The sequence below is a fragment of the Carassius auratus genome, chromosome 20 (genome assembly GCF_003368295.1).
Source record: "Carassius auratus strain Wakin chromosome 20, ASM336829v1, whole genome shotgun sequence".
NCBI classification, from domain to species: domain Eukaryota; kingdom Metazoa; phylum Chordata; class Actinopteri; order Cypriniformes; family Cyprinidae; genus Carassius; species Carassius auratus.
This window is the reverse complement of record NC_039262.1, coordinates 15,306,136-15,322,924: the sequence shown is the minus strand read 5'-3', so window position 1 is coordinate 15,322,924 and position 16,789 is coordinate 15,306,136. Positions and strand designations below refer to the sequence as shown.

Below are 16,789 nucleotides of genomic sequence, written 5' to 3'. Positions count from 1 at the left end.
AATTTCAGTAGTGTGAGTTGTTCCAAATTGATTGTTGGTGATTTGTCACATGCATTGCATGCTCTAGCAACATCCCCTGATTAGAAATGCTACTGGAAATGTACCTTTAATTTTTTATGAGTGCAACTCAAGGCTCTGTAACAACATGATGCATGGCCAAAATTTGCAGTTAGGTTAGCTTTTCAAGTGACAATAGTATATGGCCAACTGGATCTCTCAGCTTTGTGTTGTATTAATTTATCAACACATCCAACAACCCTCTTAATCTTTCAGAAAACCAGACACATCATGGAAAATGTATACTGTGCATCTGGAAAAAAAAAGGCTGAGTTGTGGATGATTCTGAGAATAAGGCCCTCCCTGGCTGAGACTTTTGAAATGATCAACTGTGTTTGTGGGGAGCCTGTTTTTTCTGCTGTGCAGCAGATAATCTGAGCCGTAAGACCATTTCTTACGTTTGAGGTGACAGCACTGCCAGCCGTGCAGATGCCTTTATGAACATGAAGTCTGAGCTCAGCAGAATGAATGATAAACGTCTTATATAGAACAAGAAAGAGGTGTGTTTTGGAAAATGGCTGCAACAAATGGTAGGCAGGTGTTGTAGAAATGATAAGACAATGATTGATGCTGTTTGTATGTGTTAGCATGCTTTTCATTAGCATTATTGGATGCAGACAGTTAATGTTATTCATCACAGTACATATATAATGCATTATGATTTTGTTCTTTTTTGACACACAGAAAATTTTCAAAGATTGCAGTGTGTTAGAATAACAGACAGATTAGAACCTGGAATTTGAAACACACTTTAATGTGTTCATTGTAGTCCTGATACTTGTCCATTTATCATGTAAAAATGAAAAATTCCAGAAAATGATTTACTCACAATACAGTTACATTACAGTTACATTATTTACATTATTACATTACATGTTACATTATTTTTTAAAGATATTCATATAAATTGCAACTATAAACAAGCAATGGTTGCATAATGAATAAGAATAATTGTATGTCTCTCTGTTGTCCAGGTGTGTCAGCAGTCGCGTCTCTCCTCTCTCTTTCCTGGGTTCTGGCCTCGTACCACAAGCTTCTGCGTGATTCCCGCGACGACCAAAAGAGCATGAGCTACCGGGGAGCGCTGGTGCATCTTCTGTGGCGTTTCTTCACCATTTCTTCTCGGGCTCTATCTTTCGCCCTCTTTGCCTCAGTTTTCCACATCTACTTTGGCATTTTTGTGGTGCTGCACTGGTGTGCCATGGCCTTCTGGGTAATCCACGGAGGCACCGACTTCTGTATGTCCAAGTGGGAAGAGGTGCTATTCAACATGGTGGTAGGCGTGGTCTATGTCTTCTGCTGGTTTAACGTCAAGGAGGGAAGGACCCGATTCCGCATGGTGGTTTATTATTCACTGGTGCTGGTGGAAAATACCATCCTTACTGCTCTGTGGTACACCTACAGAGACCCGGTCACTACCGACTCCTACGCTGCATCCGCCCTCTGCGGCGTCTTCCTGTGCTTTGCCTCCGGAGTGGCCTGTATGGTCCTCTACTACGGCGTCCTGCATCCCATGGGGCCCCGACTGAGGGTGCTGGCAAGTTCCTGCTGTGCTGAGCTGCTCTGGGGCCTCCCCTTACCACCCGAGGCTGAGCCCATGGCTCCCACTCCGGGGCCTCGGGGCTCCCAAGCCACCCCGACCAGGGGGATGGCTTCAGGGGACTACAGCGAGCCAGAGGAGGCTGCCACAGACACTTGTCTACCAGTGTTCCAGGTGAGATCCACAGAGCCCAATGATGCGGCAGGTCGGCCCATCCCCCCCGAGGGGCCCCTCATCAAGATCGACATGCCCAGGAAGCGCTACCCAGCCTGGGATGCTCACTTTGTGGACCGACGTTTGCGGCGGACCATAAACATCCTCCAGTACATCAGCCCCAATGCGGTGGGCATCAGGTACAGGGATGGACCCCTCCTCTACGAGCTGCTCCAGTACGAGTCCTCCCTGTGAAGGTGTGCGATGCCGCTCTTTCTTTTCTATCATGCCCTCTCTGGTTCTCCACTTCCCTTGGTGCTTTTTCTTCAGAGTTTTTATTTAGCTGTGCTCTGAAGCTATAAGAGTGCATCTAAAAGAGTCTAAATGGAGAATATTCATCATATATTTTGACTAACACAGTATAGAGTTGGAGAACAAATAGTCCGAAATACAACATTCCCTAGTTTGGGTTACTATGGTGTGAATGTTCAAATAATGTGTATGTTTGATGGTGTGTGTGGCCCTGTCGCCTCTGATGTGTATGATGGGAATGATGGAGGAACATAGTCTTTAGCATCCTCATTCTGATTTAGTTTTTACCATTTTGTGCCTACGTTTTTCCCAGGCAGTTGTGGTGACAACTGATCTTAAAGATGGCAAATGAGTTAATATTAGCTAGACACTAAAAAGCACATTTGATTGTCAAAAATAGCACATGATGACCCACTCCTTTTCTCCTTTGGTAAAGGGGGAAGAGGCTTGAAATTGTTGGAAAGTGCACCAAAAAGGTACAATCACTTTTCAAATAAAATGCGATGATATGTAAAAATTGGTGTTAAATTTTGGTGACGGCCTACCATATTACACTGCCACCACTATTTTGATCATCAAGGGCCTTAATATTTTTCTTAACACTTGTTTTCATACTGAATCTCACTAGTGATGTGATAATCTTCAGCTCTGTAATCTGAGGGAGTTGAATATTTGAATTTTTTAAATATGGCCCACTATTTTTTTTAACCCATCTGTAGTATGTGAGAATGCACTTTATGACTGCTATGTCTAAAAAAATGGGACATATTTTCTTATATACACTACCGTTCAAAGGTTTGGGCTTAGTAAGGATGCATTAAATTGATCAAAAGTGACAGTAAACAGTACAACTTTTCTATTCTATTATTTAATCAAAGAATCCTAAAAAATGTATCATGGTTCCCACAAAAACTTTTAAACGGTAGTGCATATGATTATTATTTTTTATATATATGGCACACTGATATATTTAACCCATTTATATTACATGTGAGCAACTGATGAACGCTAGAAAGAATAAATAGGACATATTTCCTAAGTCCTTCCATAAATAAACACAAACACATAAAAAATAAACAACTATTTTGTCATATAATTTACAAAATGTGTTTAATGTGAATTTAACATGCAAATCCATTGGTTTTATTCAAGGAAAAATATTAAGTTATATGACTAAACAAACCATAATGAAATAGACTAGATCAAAGTTATTTTTGAGGGTTAGAGAAGTAACAATTGCTTGTTACCATTTTTACAATGTAATATTGAACAGAAATATTTGCAGTGTGTGGTGCTCAACTCTAACCTTTAGCACTCCTCCATCATTCCCTGTACAAAATTGCATTTTTCTCTCCACTTAAACCTTTTCTTCAGAAAAAGGATAATGGTTTCTTAAAAGGTGAAGAACCATGACACATTTACATGTGTTAATGGTATACCATTCGCATTCAAAATGTACTATACTCATTTTTGATAAAAGAAAAAGGTTCTTTATTTGAATTGTGCAATATTTTTTTGAAAATGTACTTTGAAATGTTTGGAGAAAAAGGTGTTGCTTTTGCCTGCAATTAGCTAAGTTTATACACCACCATCGAATGCATGCCAAGGTTGCACATATTGAAGATTGACTAGGTTGCCAGGTGCCAACCAACGAATGAGGGTTTCTAATGTGCAAGATTGAATTAAACATCCCATTTTCTGTTTTTCTTTTTTTTCTGTATCCTATATATGGTGCACTTAGAACGAACCTGAGGGTTACCTCTACAAAAAGCCACTTGTTTACCTCCAATCCTGAGGTAATATTCCCCTGATTTCATCAATTCAGTTGAGAATGAATTGCTCTGTGAAGGCTGAGGTAATTTTATTTTTTTTCTATGCTTTGTTTAGCATCCAGGCGAGATAAATGCAGAAATTAACATGGGATGCCAAGTTTCACCGCATTTGGCTGCTACAAACCCCATTTGTGCCTGCTGAAATATTCCAAGCAGACTTCAGATCGGTTGTAGTTGACGATGTGGAGGGTTTGTTTTGCCAGGGATGGAAAAGAACATGAGGATAGAAAATAGCTATCAGTGAGTGTGTGTATTCAAGTGTGTGTATGCATGTGACTTTGGTTTGTAGGTCTTACATCTTCAGCTCCATCCTTGGTTGCTGCTCTGACCCCTCCACCGCTCTCATGCGAGTGTTATTTTAGGATATTTGACTATGTTTCAAGATAACAACTTGGATTTACAGCCTGGCCAAAGGGAATGGGGGACGGGCAGGTGATTTCATGCAAGTCTCATTCCAAAACATCAATATACCGTAACCTTCGCAATATCAGGTTTTCAGTTTAAGCAAACGAACGCAACAGCTCCATTTCCTGTTCCCTGTTCCCTTCCAGTGCCTAAAAAGCCACCGATATTCCACTCCTGTAGGTGCTTGGCACATAAATGCATTGTTGTTTGCTGGGATATCACCAACCCTGTTAACACTATGACGTGTGCAACGACTACTCATTTTTACGGTTGCGTGACTCGGCTGCCTGGCATCCCATGATACGTTCATAGTCCAATTACAGAATCGGTAACCGCTAACGCACTTGAGGAAAGACAGTTCAGGTGATATTTTCAACTACACTGTGATATTTTCTTCTATTATTCCACTAGCATGATGTGTAGTGACCAACATTGCCACGTTTGATCAGATATAGGGGCGGGATTTGCAACAAATCCAAACCTGCACAGCATGCATATAATTCCCAATTGGTTCGTTTTAGATTACTGTCTTACTAGTCAAATGAGTTACGCATCAGATTTGTTTATGTTAAATTCATGCTGCCATTTGTAGACGTGGAGGGTGGGATGGGTATGTGGGACCAGTCTCTAATATCTGATTCTTTGTGGTGCCTTGTCTTTTTGGGTGCTTCTGTGCAGCCATGGCAGCCAGTGCAGCAAACAACAATGCCAGTGTCTCTGTCTCCATTCATATTTCACACTCAGTACTGTAACAAGCCAGTCAATTTTGTCCCGTACCCACTCAAAAAGTGCTCTCTAGGTAAATCTTTGCAAAACGAAATGATCTGCTTATTAAATTAACTTAAAGGCAATACTTAACATCTACTTGAATGTTGGGTTCCACACTTTTCCTGAAGATGAAATACACAGACCGGTTCCATTCGACTATTCTCAAGGGTTTTGTTTCTGATCGAATGCGAAAAAGGAATGAGATTTGGCTTGTTTGGGTACTAAATGACAGTTATGATGAAGTTAGCAATTTATTTAATGATTGTTAATGTACCTCTGTCTATGCCTTCCTCTGTCTTGCGAAACGAATGAGCTGTAGTGCCAACAAGTTAATCTTTCTCTCTGTCGTTTGTCTTGTGAACAAAAATGTCTAGCCAAATGGATTTATGCCTGCAAAAAAAAAGAAGAAAAAAAAGAAAAAATTTGTGTAGACCAATAAGAATAGAAAAAAAATGGGGGTACGTAAATATGGTGCTGACTGGATTGAATATTTTAACTAAAACCTGGGATGGCATTAGACACATTTTAAAGGCCTCTAGTGCTGAACCATCTTCAGACTGCTTCTACATCCTTTGGATTCTTAGCATGCCCGCAAAATGCATCCTATGGTGACCCCTCCAACACATGTGCATGTTTACTTCAATGAAACGCCCCACCCATCGCTCCTGGGTCCTCTACACGCTCATCCAGTCCAGTTCTGTACAGTGGTTCCGCAATGATCAGTATTGATATAGAGCCAAAAGTTCTGATGACGAAACAACCACAAAACGGTGCATTTTTGTTTCTTGACCTGGTGCTTCTCAACATATTCTAAAGGTGCTACCACGAATGTGGACCGCAGGACCCCTGTTGTGGCTCACTAAGCAAGGCCACCGTCCGATAGACCTGCCTCTTTAAGCTCACGGACTCTTTCCTCTCTGGAAGAACAAGCACCTCAACACAGTTTACAGCCAAACATCTCTCTTTGAAATATGGTGCCATTTATTATGTTTCAAGCTGTACAAAGAAGCATCGGTGCAGCAAATATGTTTCTTTTTTTACTTCTTCCCCGAATTTTTGGTTTATTTTTATGTATTTTAGTTTTTAAAAAATATGTTTAGGCGTTTAGAATCTGCACTAGGATTTCTCGTAAGAGAAAAAAAGATGAAAATGCATCATTTTGACATTCATCTATACAGGCCTAAAAGTACTACTGGTAAAAAAGGGATCGCTAAACATATAGAAGGTGATTGCTGTGTTGTATATTCCTGTCATCTCTATGTCTTAAACCTATGTGTATTTCTTCTGTTATTGTAGATCTGGCTGTATATTTTGTTGGAAATGATCTTATTAATGATTATGGTTATCAGATGAATTGCTGCTGATTTTAGAGTTGTTATCCATGCTGTTGGACACGGGTAAATTACCTGTAAAACAGATTGTGTTAGATCGTCATTGTATTTCTCACACGGGCTGTTAAAGAAAGAGGGCACAAAGTTAAGCAAATGATTTGCTACTATCTGTAAAACATTTCTTTTTTTTCATAACTGACTGTACTTATTACTTATGTTGAGAAAAAAAAAAAGATTTATTTGATGTTGTCAAATACAAATGAAAGTGAATAGTTTTGTTTGGTTGCCATTATTTGAGAACAAACCTGATGTCTGGTAATGCATTAGACCTTATTTTTTGGGGGAAAATATTACTAATACTGACAACATATGGTGCTACGGTTGATTTTGTAAACTTTGGTTTTTTTAGGTGAAAAAGGGAATATCATACAAACAAAAAAGAATATGCTGAGCCTTACTGTAGACCTATATATGAGACTGTTCATCACTGAAGAATGGAAAAATAAGTATAGTATTTGAAAGTGAGTACATATATACAAAACTGTATGCTTTATGTTTATGCAGAATTTGCCCAATGACAGATCAAAGTGGTTATATACTAATGTATATGTTCAGATGTGTATGTGAATGTATACTGATATGATAGAGATAGATTTCCCAGAGTAACAAATTGTTGTTTAATAAAGATATTACATTATTATAATTCATTTTTATCCTCAATCGAATTTATGAAACACTAATGTATTCACAGTTTATAACTTGTTCATCCAATCATGTAACCACATTCAGGGCTGGGGGGATCTGATTAACAATATAACTTTTTTACTTTGGTGGTGGTTACAACAGATGAAATATCAATAGTCTAAAATAGCTAATTTAGTAAATCCATAAACAAAGACAAATGAAAACGAAGGAACAGATTAAATTAGAAGTAGGCTATGTTAGCTACATTACATGTTCAAAATAAGCATTCTGAGATGTTTGTGGTACTTTAATTCAGGTAAAGTGCTGTAATTATATGATTTAAGTCTTTTTGTAGTCTTTTTCAGAGTTTGCTGAGGCCCTCTAGTGGGCCCCAGTCCCCTCTTTAAAGAGCCACTGTACTAGAACGTATTACTATTACTTACGATTAAATGCTAAATCTAAAACATACTAAACTGACGCGAATCTTTCATTTTCATGGGTTATGAATAAGACCATTTAGTTTGTAGTTTAATATGTACTTATGAGGTTTCTATTTCTCCCGCAAAGCACTGTGGGTAGACGTCCTACGCCCAAAATGGCGGCAGGATTGAAAAGTTTGTTGCTGTTTTTGTTTTATTTTATGACATCTTATAGGTCTCTGTCCCCTTCTGAATATATCCCTATTTTTTAATCACGGTTGAGAAGGTTAGTCGTTTGTCTGGAGCGGTGTTTTGTTTAGTTCGGATTGGTAGCACGCCTCGGTGGAAGTGTTTGAGGCAGATGACACTGAACTCGTGCACATCACTGCGTCTAATACAATTAAAATGAAGAGCATTTCTACATAGAGATGGAGGATGACGTAAAGAAAGTAAAAAAGGTAAGCAAACATCGTAAAATCCTGAAAGTTTACTCGCATGATCCACAAACTGGTTAGTACGTTAGATGAAATGTGTTGGCCTAACCACAGATAAACAGCTGTTTTAGCTCTTTTCAGACTCATAAAACACCCTCATTTTATTCTTCACACTGGTGATATTTAGAGGAGTCTCTGTGTGTTTTGTCGTTACTTTAGTAACGTTAGGGGAACTGCTGGTGGTTTACGTAAGGCGCATCACCCAAAATAACCTGAGAATCTCAGCGTGTGACTCACGTAATTGTTACATTTCGGTCTATTGTCATTTTCTTCTGGAATTCTTTATGGCATTTAGTGTTTCAGAGATTTACAGAGACCCTATGGTCCCGTAGAAAAATAATTGAGATGCGATAATCTGTACCTGCGTTTTCTAATCTGTACTGTCTATTTATAAAGAAAAACAACAACAACTAAAACAATTAGTAGCAGAAGAACAATCAAAGATTCATAAACTACAGCCATAGTATCGCAGCATTGTCCAACAAAATTGTATACATGCATATATGTATCTATATAGCATGCATGTATACAATATTTTATACATAATATTAACAAAATAAATTGTTTAGAATCCTAAAAAAATACAAAATTTGTTTGTATGTATGTTTAACATATAAAAATGTAAATTATTATTATTACTATTAATGATAGCATCTACATTTTAGCTGTGAGCATGTTTATTAATTGTGGGAATGGCTCTACAAATCTGTGTTTGTGATATTATTTTTTTTATTTTTTTATTTATTTTTTTGAGTACAGCTTCAAAATTAAGCCAGGGTACAGTTGGCACATTATTTTAGCATTAATTGCTCAAATCAAATGATCAGACCTTAAAAGTCTCCCCTTTGACCCTATATTGAGTCTGTGTACTCCTCTGTCTGATGATGAAGTTAACAGGCCTGCAGGAACACATTATCTGATGTGAGGACTTGCAGGATCACAGACAGGGTTCTTCTGACGTGAGGTTTCCTGTCAGATCAGTGTTTTTGTAGGGGAGGTGTTTCTGTGCCAAGCTCAGACTTGGGTTGGGTTCTCCAAAGATTGAGACAGGAAGTGACGCCCCCTGTGTCTGCTTCTTAACCACCGCTGTGCTGCAGATGCTTGCTTTCCCTCAGTTAAAGCAAATGATGAGTAATAGACGCAGTAGAATGATGTGTAATCTTTCAACGGTCAGGCTGTCAGTCGTTATTAATGCAGCTATGTGTTAATGAATGTTTTGGTAGTCTGATTCAGCAGAGAGAATCAGTTTCCTCAAGTGACCACAGGTTGGAGGCATTGAGTCGTTTACTGTCAAAATCAGTGTGCAATTTATTTTATATTAGTAATATTTTTTATTGTGATTGCTTGTTAAACAGAGGCATTTGTAAAACCTGAAATAAATAACCTTGAATTTAAAGCAAGAAAATCTTTTTATATAATCTACCATTCAAATAGTTTAATATTGGTGAGATATATATATATATATATATATATATATATATATAATATATTTTTCAATTTAAACTAACTGACTGTTCAAATGGTCTTTAAATGTGTACACTTTAAGAATTTACTTTTGGAGCCAAACTGAAATGACAGTATCTCTATGAATGAAGAATATAGGGCCTTAAAAATGAAGATGCCAAAAGCAATGTTTTTAAGACCCAATGTGTGAAAGGTCATTAAGATATATTTAATACTTATTGAGTTACAGGCATGTGAACTTTGCAGCAAAAACTTGAAAAATGCCTTTTCCCCATTTTTGAAGGATCACCATTGGCACATAATGCAACAAATATTGCTGAAGTCAACATATTTTACTAATAAACCAGACAATCTCTAAAAAAAAATATTGTTCTACTCTGTAAATATACATTGACAATATTTAAATGTTTATCTTTCTTCAGAAAAATCAATTGACAGATAAAAAATTTTAGCTTCTGAAATTAAAATTTTACATTTTAAGTGCCATGACTCAAATGTCTTTACTGTCACCTTTGATCAATTTAATAAATAATTGCTGAATTGAATAAAGTAATAATTTCTTTTAAATAATCTTACTGGCACCAAACCTTTGAAGGGTATTTCTGTTAAATCCAGGTGAGGATCACCTGTTCACCTTGTTTTCTGAAATTTCAGAAGGACACGAGCTCATGAAATGTTGATGTTCCTTTAGCGTCTCCTTGCTTGACTGTTCAATAATTTAGTATGCAAACGAATTAGGCTTGTCTGAGACCGAATATATCATAGATTCATTGCTCATACACGAAAACCTCTAATATTATGAGTTAGCTTTGATATACTTGGCTCCATGGGATGGTTTTCAATACTTTATATCAGGGCACCTGCACCTTGTTCAGGACAAAGACTCCTTGGTGAATATATAAAATGGAGCAGACCCCCCAAATTAAATATTGTATAGAAGTAGATTTGCATTTTAGGCCAGGCCTATAATAAAATGTTATAGTACAATATTAATGAATAATTAATATTGTGAAAAAAATGATATTTATTTATTATCTATAGATAATAACACACATAGATGTGCTATAATTTTACTAAATTCAATATAATGTGTGATTGGACTGATCTTGAACAACTTGAAGAGACCTCTAGACTGTTTGTGTTGTTGTACTCGAAGTGGTATAATTATTTTTGTTAGGCCAAGTTCATCTTTTAATTACATCCCACCTAGCCCTGTATTTAGCACCTTCTAGTGTGACACACCTGTAGTACTGTTTACTCAAAGCAGTTATTTAAACAGAATGGAATAACTGGAGATCATTTTATAGAAGGACTGCAGTTTCTACAACCTTTTTAATACTTTGTTTGGGTGTTTCATCACAGGAAATGGTGGTTTCTGTTCTTCCTGATTGCATGAACTATAGCTTAAGTATGTGTTTGAGGACGCGTGTGTGTCATGGGGTGTGGTTTCTTTTGCTGCTTTGAGGGAGTTAGCCCTCATTTGTCACAAGCCACATGCAACCTGTTTTGAGAGCAGAGCGCAACAGACGGTTGCATAGGACAACTGTTGTGCGCCGCCAGTTTCCATTGTGCTGTCGAAGTGACTGATCATGGAGACAGAGGTAGGGCTCGCAGAACTCTTGCTTCTATTTCTTAAATGTAATTTTAAACTTTCAGTCCACCTCTAGGTTTCAGCCTTAACTACTTCCAAGAGCTTAGAGACTTTTATTTTGGATAGCAAGCTGACATTAGTGGTTAAGTTTACCACAGAGTAAGTAGCATTCTTTTTCCATGAATGTCGATCTCATTATGCTTCGCAAAGGTATAGGGTTTCATAAAAGCCCTCAAGCCAATGTACTGCTGAGACTAGTTGATTGTGGTGTTGTTTTTAAGCCAGTGGTACATTTGAAGGGTAAGGACAGAGTGTTAATGCATCTATTTTGCTGATTTATGTTGAATGTTTTATAATAAACTTCTTTCTGATTAAATTTGATTCAGAGTAACTTAATTCAGAATAAAATTGATTCAGTATAACCTGCACTTCCATGGAGGTTGATGTATTTACAGACTTGGGATTGTTGTAATAGTTGCCCCATCAGTCCAGAACACAGAATTCAAAGATGTCGTCAGTTTGAAGTGAATCAGAAAGGCATCAGCAAGAAACATTTTGGTCCAGCTAGCCACTGACCAAACTCATAAAATTATGGTCTCACTGAAAAAGCTCTTGTGTTTTTTAATTCCTCTGGTTGAGATGTGATTTCCTTTCTCTCTCTCTCTCTCTCTCTCTCTCTCTCTTTCTCTCTTTCTTTCTTCAGCCAGGTATTGTGTCTCCGTTCAAGCGGGTGTTTCTGAAAGGAGAGAAGGTGAGAGATAAGAAGACTCTAGAGAAGTCCACTGAGCGTAGGGCCCTCCACACCTTCTCCCTCTCTCTCCCAGATCACCGTATCGACCCAGACATTCTGCTCAATGACTACATTGAGAAGGAAGTTAAGGTATTACTCACATTCTTATTTGTGCTATTGTATTATGTGCTCATTTTCCCATTTTGTTTGGGGGAGAAAACCCTTCCCAAATCTTTTGCTTTTGCCATCAAAGGCAGTGTCTCCAATTAAAGTTAAAAGCATGTAAAAGAGTCAACCCTCAGTTATCATAATATTCTTCTTTTGAATTCAAGCTCTGCATTTGACAGTGTTTGCCACAAGCTCTTCACAGGATCCCATATTGCAGCAAGTTGTTATTTTTACAAAACCTTTACCTAATCAACCTAAGGCATTCCTCAGGGTTCGATACTTGGTCCGGTTTTATTTGCAGTTTATGCATCTGTTTCAACAGATAACGAGGCACCATGGTTTCCACTGTTATGCTGATAATACCAACATTTATATCAACTCCTTTGATTTCTACCCTCCCTCCCTTAGTTTCCTAGGTAGCTAGTTAGGGGCTTCTATGGGTGGCAGGTTATTTAGCACTGCTGCTCCCAGATTCTTGAGCTCCTTAGACAAAAATAATAAAATAAAAGAACTTTGTAGTGCAGTCTCTGGTTGCATCCCTTTTCCCCTTATTTTTTCTTGCCATTTTTTTTTTATATATATTTTTTAATATAAATGTTTTTCATTATTTTTATTATTACTTTTGTAGTATCTGGGACAGCTGACCTCAGTTCCTGGATATCTGAATCCCTCCAGCCGCACAGAGGTTTTACAGCTTATTGACAATGCCAGGGTAAGAGTAATAGCCAATGACATTGTCTGTTCTGGAAGATAAATTCCTACATTGCTTCTCTAATGTGTTTTGCAGAAGTCTCATCAGTTGGCAGGGCAGCTGACATCAGAGCAGGATGCTGTTGTCAGTTTGTCGGCATACAATGTGAAGCTCATGTGGCGCGACGGAGAAGACATCATTCTCCGCGTACCCATTCATGACATCGCAGCTGTGTCCTACATCAGAGACGACTCACTCCACCTCGTGGTGCTAAAAACAGGTACGCAGTAATGTGGATGAACATTAACACCAAAAGTGCAACAGAACACGGAAATTGAAAAAAGATTCTAAGGATAATGTTTGAAAATAATTTTAGATATTCTTACCATGGGGTATGATTTGCGTTTTGTAGCTCGGGAGCCCGGAGGTTCTCCATGTCATAGTACAGAGATGTCAAAATCTCCCACTCTGAGCTCTCTTTCGGAGAGCGGCGCTGTGCTTGTGGAGGTCTGCTGCCTGCTTGTGCTGGCTGTCGACAATAAGGTTGGATTCTGAAACAAGTGACAGACAAGTTTAGAAAAACTACTGCTATTGTAAAGGCAGCAGTGGTTTGATTATCATGAGCTCTGGTTTTGCAGGCTGCAGCAGAGGAGCTGTGTCTTCTACTTAGTCAAGTCTTCCAGATCGTCTACACTGAGTCCACCATTGACTTCCTGGACAGGGCCATCTTTGATGGAGCCACAACACCCATCAGGCATCTCTCGATCTGCAGCGGTGAGTAGGCAAGAGCTTACTGAGCTTAATGGCAAGATCATTTTGGGATTTCCCAGTAAATTTGTACTTGCCCAAAACCACAGACCACAGTCAGTTTCACATAACTATTTCAACTTGGGGGTGATTTATTGGAATCATATTTATGCTTCATGAAGCTTAGGCTGTTAATATCACCCTGACTTGAAATATTTCTAAATACTTTTCTTTTTTTTTCCCAATAAAAGAGGACTCCTCGAGCAAAGATGTCAAAGAAGTGTTTGAGGCCGAGGCGAGCACATTGTGAGTATCGCTTCAACCGACCTCTGCAGTAATGTGCCATTTTATCTCTCGAATTGAGCAGTCATTGTGTTTTTGTCCAATCTCAGTACTTTCCAAAGCTCTCTAGAGGCGGGACACTGCTCTAGCCCCTCCCCAGCCTCACCACAAACCATAACAGCCAGTGAGAGTGAACTAAGCACAACAGCTGCTGAGCTTTTACAAGACTACATGACCACAGTGAGTGTTTGTGTGGTAGAGTACAGTGTATAAAAATACATTTGAATGTCTGTTGTTAAAGTCTGTAATTCGTCTTTGCTTATATAAATGATCCCATCATGCGTTTCGGGTTTCAGTTTTTACACTGCTTTCCTGTCATCCTCTGCTATAGTTGAGGACAAAGCTGTCATCTCAGGAGATCCAGCAGTTTGCCACACTGTTACGTGAGTACAGAAACGGAGCCTCCATCCATGAGTTCTGCATCAACCTGCGTCAGCTTTACGGAGACAGCAGGAAGTTCCTCCTCCTGGGTTAGTTACATGTTGGGATGTTAAATTTGTTTAAACATAGCTGTTTTTTAATGGATTACTCGTTGCTCAATGACTTTATATGCAAAACTTTAACATTATTTGCATCATGTCGATGCAGAGTTGTTGTTGTTTACTAAAACTATTATTTGCTTTCATTAATTGAAATAAAAAATATTAACAACATACCTGCAAACTAGTAGCTTTTGTCGCAAAGGTCATATTCCGAACTATGTCACCTTTTTGACCTCTTGTGAATTTGCAGGTATTTAATAAACAATTAAATAAAATTAAACCAAAATAAAAATAAATTAAATATACATAGAAATAAAAAACAATGAATGTAAAAAAATTACTTGCATTAAAATAATGAAATTTGTAGCATGATAATGTTAACCCCCCCCCCCCCCACACACACACACACACACACATGGTACATCAGACTTCACATTTGTTCATAGGTCATTATGTTGATACATTCCCTTCTGTTTTCTCCTCTCCAGGACTGCGGCCTTTCATTCCTGAGAAGGACAGCCAGCACTTTGAGAACTTTTTGGAAACCATCGGCGTGAAGGATGGCCGCGGCATCATAACGGACAGCTTTGGACGTTACAAACGCACGACAAGCTCTGCGTCAGACTCCACCACTAATGGAAACGGTGCCGCCGGTGGATCGGATGAAGGAACGCCCACCTCTGAGGGCGACGAATGGGACCGCATGATTTCAGACATAAGCAATGACATTGAAGCGTTAGGAAGCAGTATGGACCAGGACGGCGTGTCGTCTTGATGTCACAGCACTGGGTCAGTGACTCGCAGTGTGCTTTAGCCAATCGCCGCTTGAGATCATCACACGGGGCATTGGCCCTTATTGCTGTCCATTCAATCTGACAATGCTGGAGTTTGGATACCACTTCCTGGCCATCATCCTTATTTTTATATGTTGTGCCATATTAACACAACCAGAGTTTACTGATTTTGATTTTCAAGACCTGTGACAGAAGAATTGTGTATTGCTGTGGACAGCAGTTGTGTTCTTCTGGGATGTTTATTGGCAGTATCTGCTACCACTAATGAGAAACCTTGTTGCTGGTAGATATTGCTCTTTCACACTGATCTGCATGAAAGCTTATTTCTACCAAGAATAAATAATACCTTTTATTTTACAGTTCTGACTTTTTCCTTACATTTCTGAGAAATTCTCAGATTTGCGAGATATAAACTTGAAATTCTGAGGAAAAACTTCAGAATTGAAAGAATTTATAACTTAATGTAAAAGATTGTAGTCACTTGTTTTATTCGAAAAATAAAGGTAATTGTGCCTTTTTATTCCATAGTTCAGGCTTTTACAGCAAATGCAAGTTAACCTCTTGCTTCTGACTTTGTCAGAATTGTGAAAAATCTAAATTGAGTTTATATCTCTCAAGTCAATTGCAAGATGTTAACTTACATAAACTTTGGTTTATAAGTCAATTGTGAGAATGCTCAGAATTATAAGTTAAAAAGTTACCCTTTACAAAAAAAATTATGAGTTTCCCTCAATTTTTCTCAGCTGTGTTTGTCTCGCAGTTGAGATTATATCTTGAAATTCTGACTTCCATGAAAAAAGTGAGCAAAGTACTGGATAACTCATTCTGACAAAAAAATTTATTTCAAGTTTTAAAAACTCAACTGTTACCTTTACCAATTACCTTTATTTATAAAAAAAAAAAAAACTTTTTATCTCAGTATCATGTTTATATCTCGCAGTTTATATCTTGCAATTCTAATTTAACTGACGGAGAAGTCAATATTATGAGACCACTTGTGTCTCACTGAATGCGTCTTCTGATCAGTGTGAAGGTGCACTTCCTAAAGCGTGATCTGCATTGCCTTATGTGTGTTGATGGACCTGATGGACATGAGGTGCAGTATATTTCTCCTGCACTGAAGTGCCAATCAAAACTTGACCCTTTTACAGCCTCAAATATTAACTGGTCATTGTTCTTGTGACACGTTTTTCCTCTAACATATATTTTTTACTTCTTTTAAATTTAATCAAATTTATTATCATATGGGTTTCTTCAGGTAGGAAATGTAGCATTATATATTTCTGGTTTTGACTGAAAACCTGGAAAATCTGGATATTAGACAAAGTCAATTTTCTGGCTGATTGAGAATGCAATATTCAGTGCACTGCATTACACTCATGTCTTGTCGTTCATTGTATCTCCTCAGAGTTTTCAGTAATCTAACATTGTGCCTTTGCAGATTCACTGATTGTATCATCCGACATGGATGCTAGTAATGTTCTGTAATCTGTACAGAATGTGACTGAAGTATGAATTTATTAAAAAAAGTGCAGCACTTACGTCCTCATTTATTGCTTTTTGTAAAATTTTAGCACTTTATAGTGAAACTACAGGAGGAAGAATAAGAACGGACTTACCTACATACTTTGATTTCGATTTCTTGAACTGGTATATTGAAAAAAAACACAACAAAGTGCTAAATAAATGCATTATTCATTCATTAATATGGAGTAGGAAATAAATTCCACTAATGAAACTTTTTTGAATTGTGGTGGCATTATGGCAATATAACATTGCTGCCAG

General features: G+C 38.0%; 2 protein-coding genes across 4 annotated transcripts in view; both read left to right on the top strand.

The window, feature by feature from the left end:
• Positions 1 to 6,666, top strand: part of LOC113037752 (XK-related protein 6-like) — a 50,328-nt gene extending 43,662 nt beyond the window's left edge. Inside the window, exons 3-4 of one of the 2 annotated variants that reach the window (XR_003274668.1) lie at positions 1,032 to 3,858; positions 3,950 to 6,666. Coding sequence is in view for 1 of the 2 variants with exons in the window: in XM_026195102.1 (XP_026050887.1) it covers positions 1,032 to 2,005 (974 nt within the window). In the remaining variant the exon portion in view is untranslated. Of the gene's footprint in view, positions 1 to 1,031 lie in introns of both variants that reach the window. The other variant, XM_026195102.1, reaches the window with a different exon arrangement.
• A 974-nt stretch (positions 6,667 to 7,640) lies between these two features.
• LOC113037759 (cerebral cavernous malformations protein 2 homolog) lies at positions 7,641 to 16,542 on the top strand. 2 transcript variants are annotated; one of them, XM_026195110.1, is made up of 10 exons: positions 7,641 to 7,959; positions 11,754 to 11,930; positions 12,577 to 12,660; positions 12,736 to 12,919; positions 13,052 to 13,182; positions 13,278 to 13,413; positions 13,638 to 13,692; positions 13,779 to 13,908; positions 14,060 to 14,198; positions 14,699 to 16,542. In XM_026195110.1, the coding sequence occupies exons 1-10, from the start codon at positions 7,930 to 7,932 to the stop codon at positions 14,983 to 14,985; spliced, it is 1,353 nt and encodes a 450-aa protein (XP_026050895.1). In that variant the 5' UTR covers positions 7,641 to 7,929; the 3' UTR covers positions 14,986 to 16,542. The 2 variants fall into 2 exon arrangements, with proteins under 2 accessions (XP_026050895.1, XP_026050896.1); XM_026195111.1 differs by lacking the exon at positions 7,641 to 7,959 and adding an exon at positions 10,536 to 11,060.
• Positions 16,543 to 16,789: the final 247 nt, after the last annotated feature.

Coding starts and splice junctions, on each gene's coding strand:
- LOC113037759 (XM_026195110.1), top strand. CDS start 7,930: ATGGAGGATGACGTAAAGAAAGTAAAAAAG. Junction 7,960..11,753: donor ACGTAAAGAAAGTAAAAAAG/GTAAGCAAACAT, acceptor TTCTTTCTTCAG/CCAGGTATTGTGTCTCCGTT. Junction 13,693..13,778: donor GAGGCCGAGGCGAGCACATT/GTGAGTATCGCT, acceptor GTCCAATCTCAG/TACTTTCCAAAGCTCTCTAG.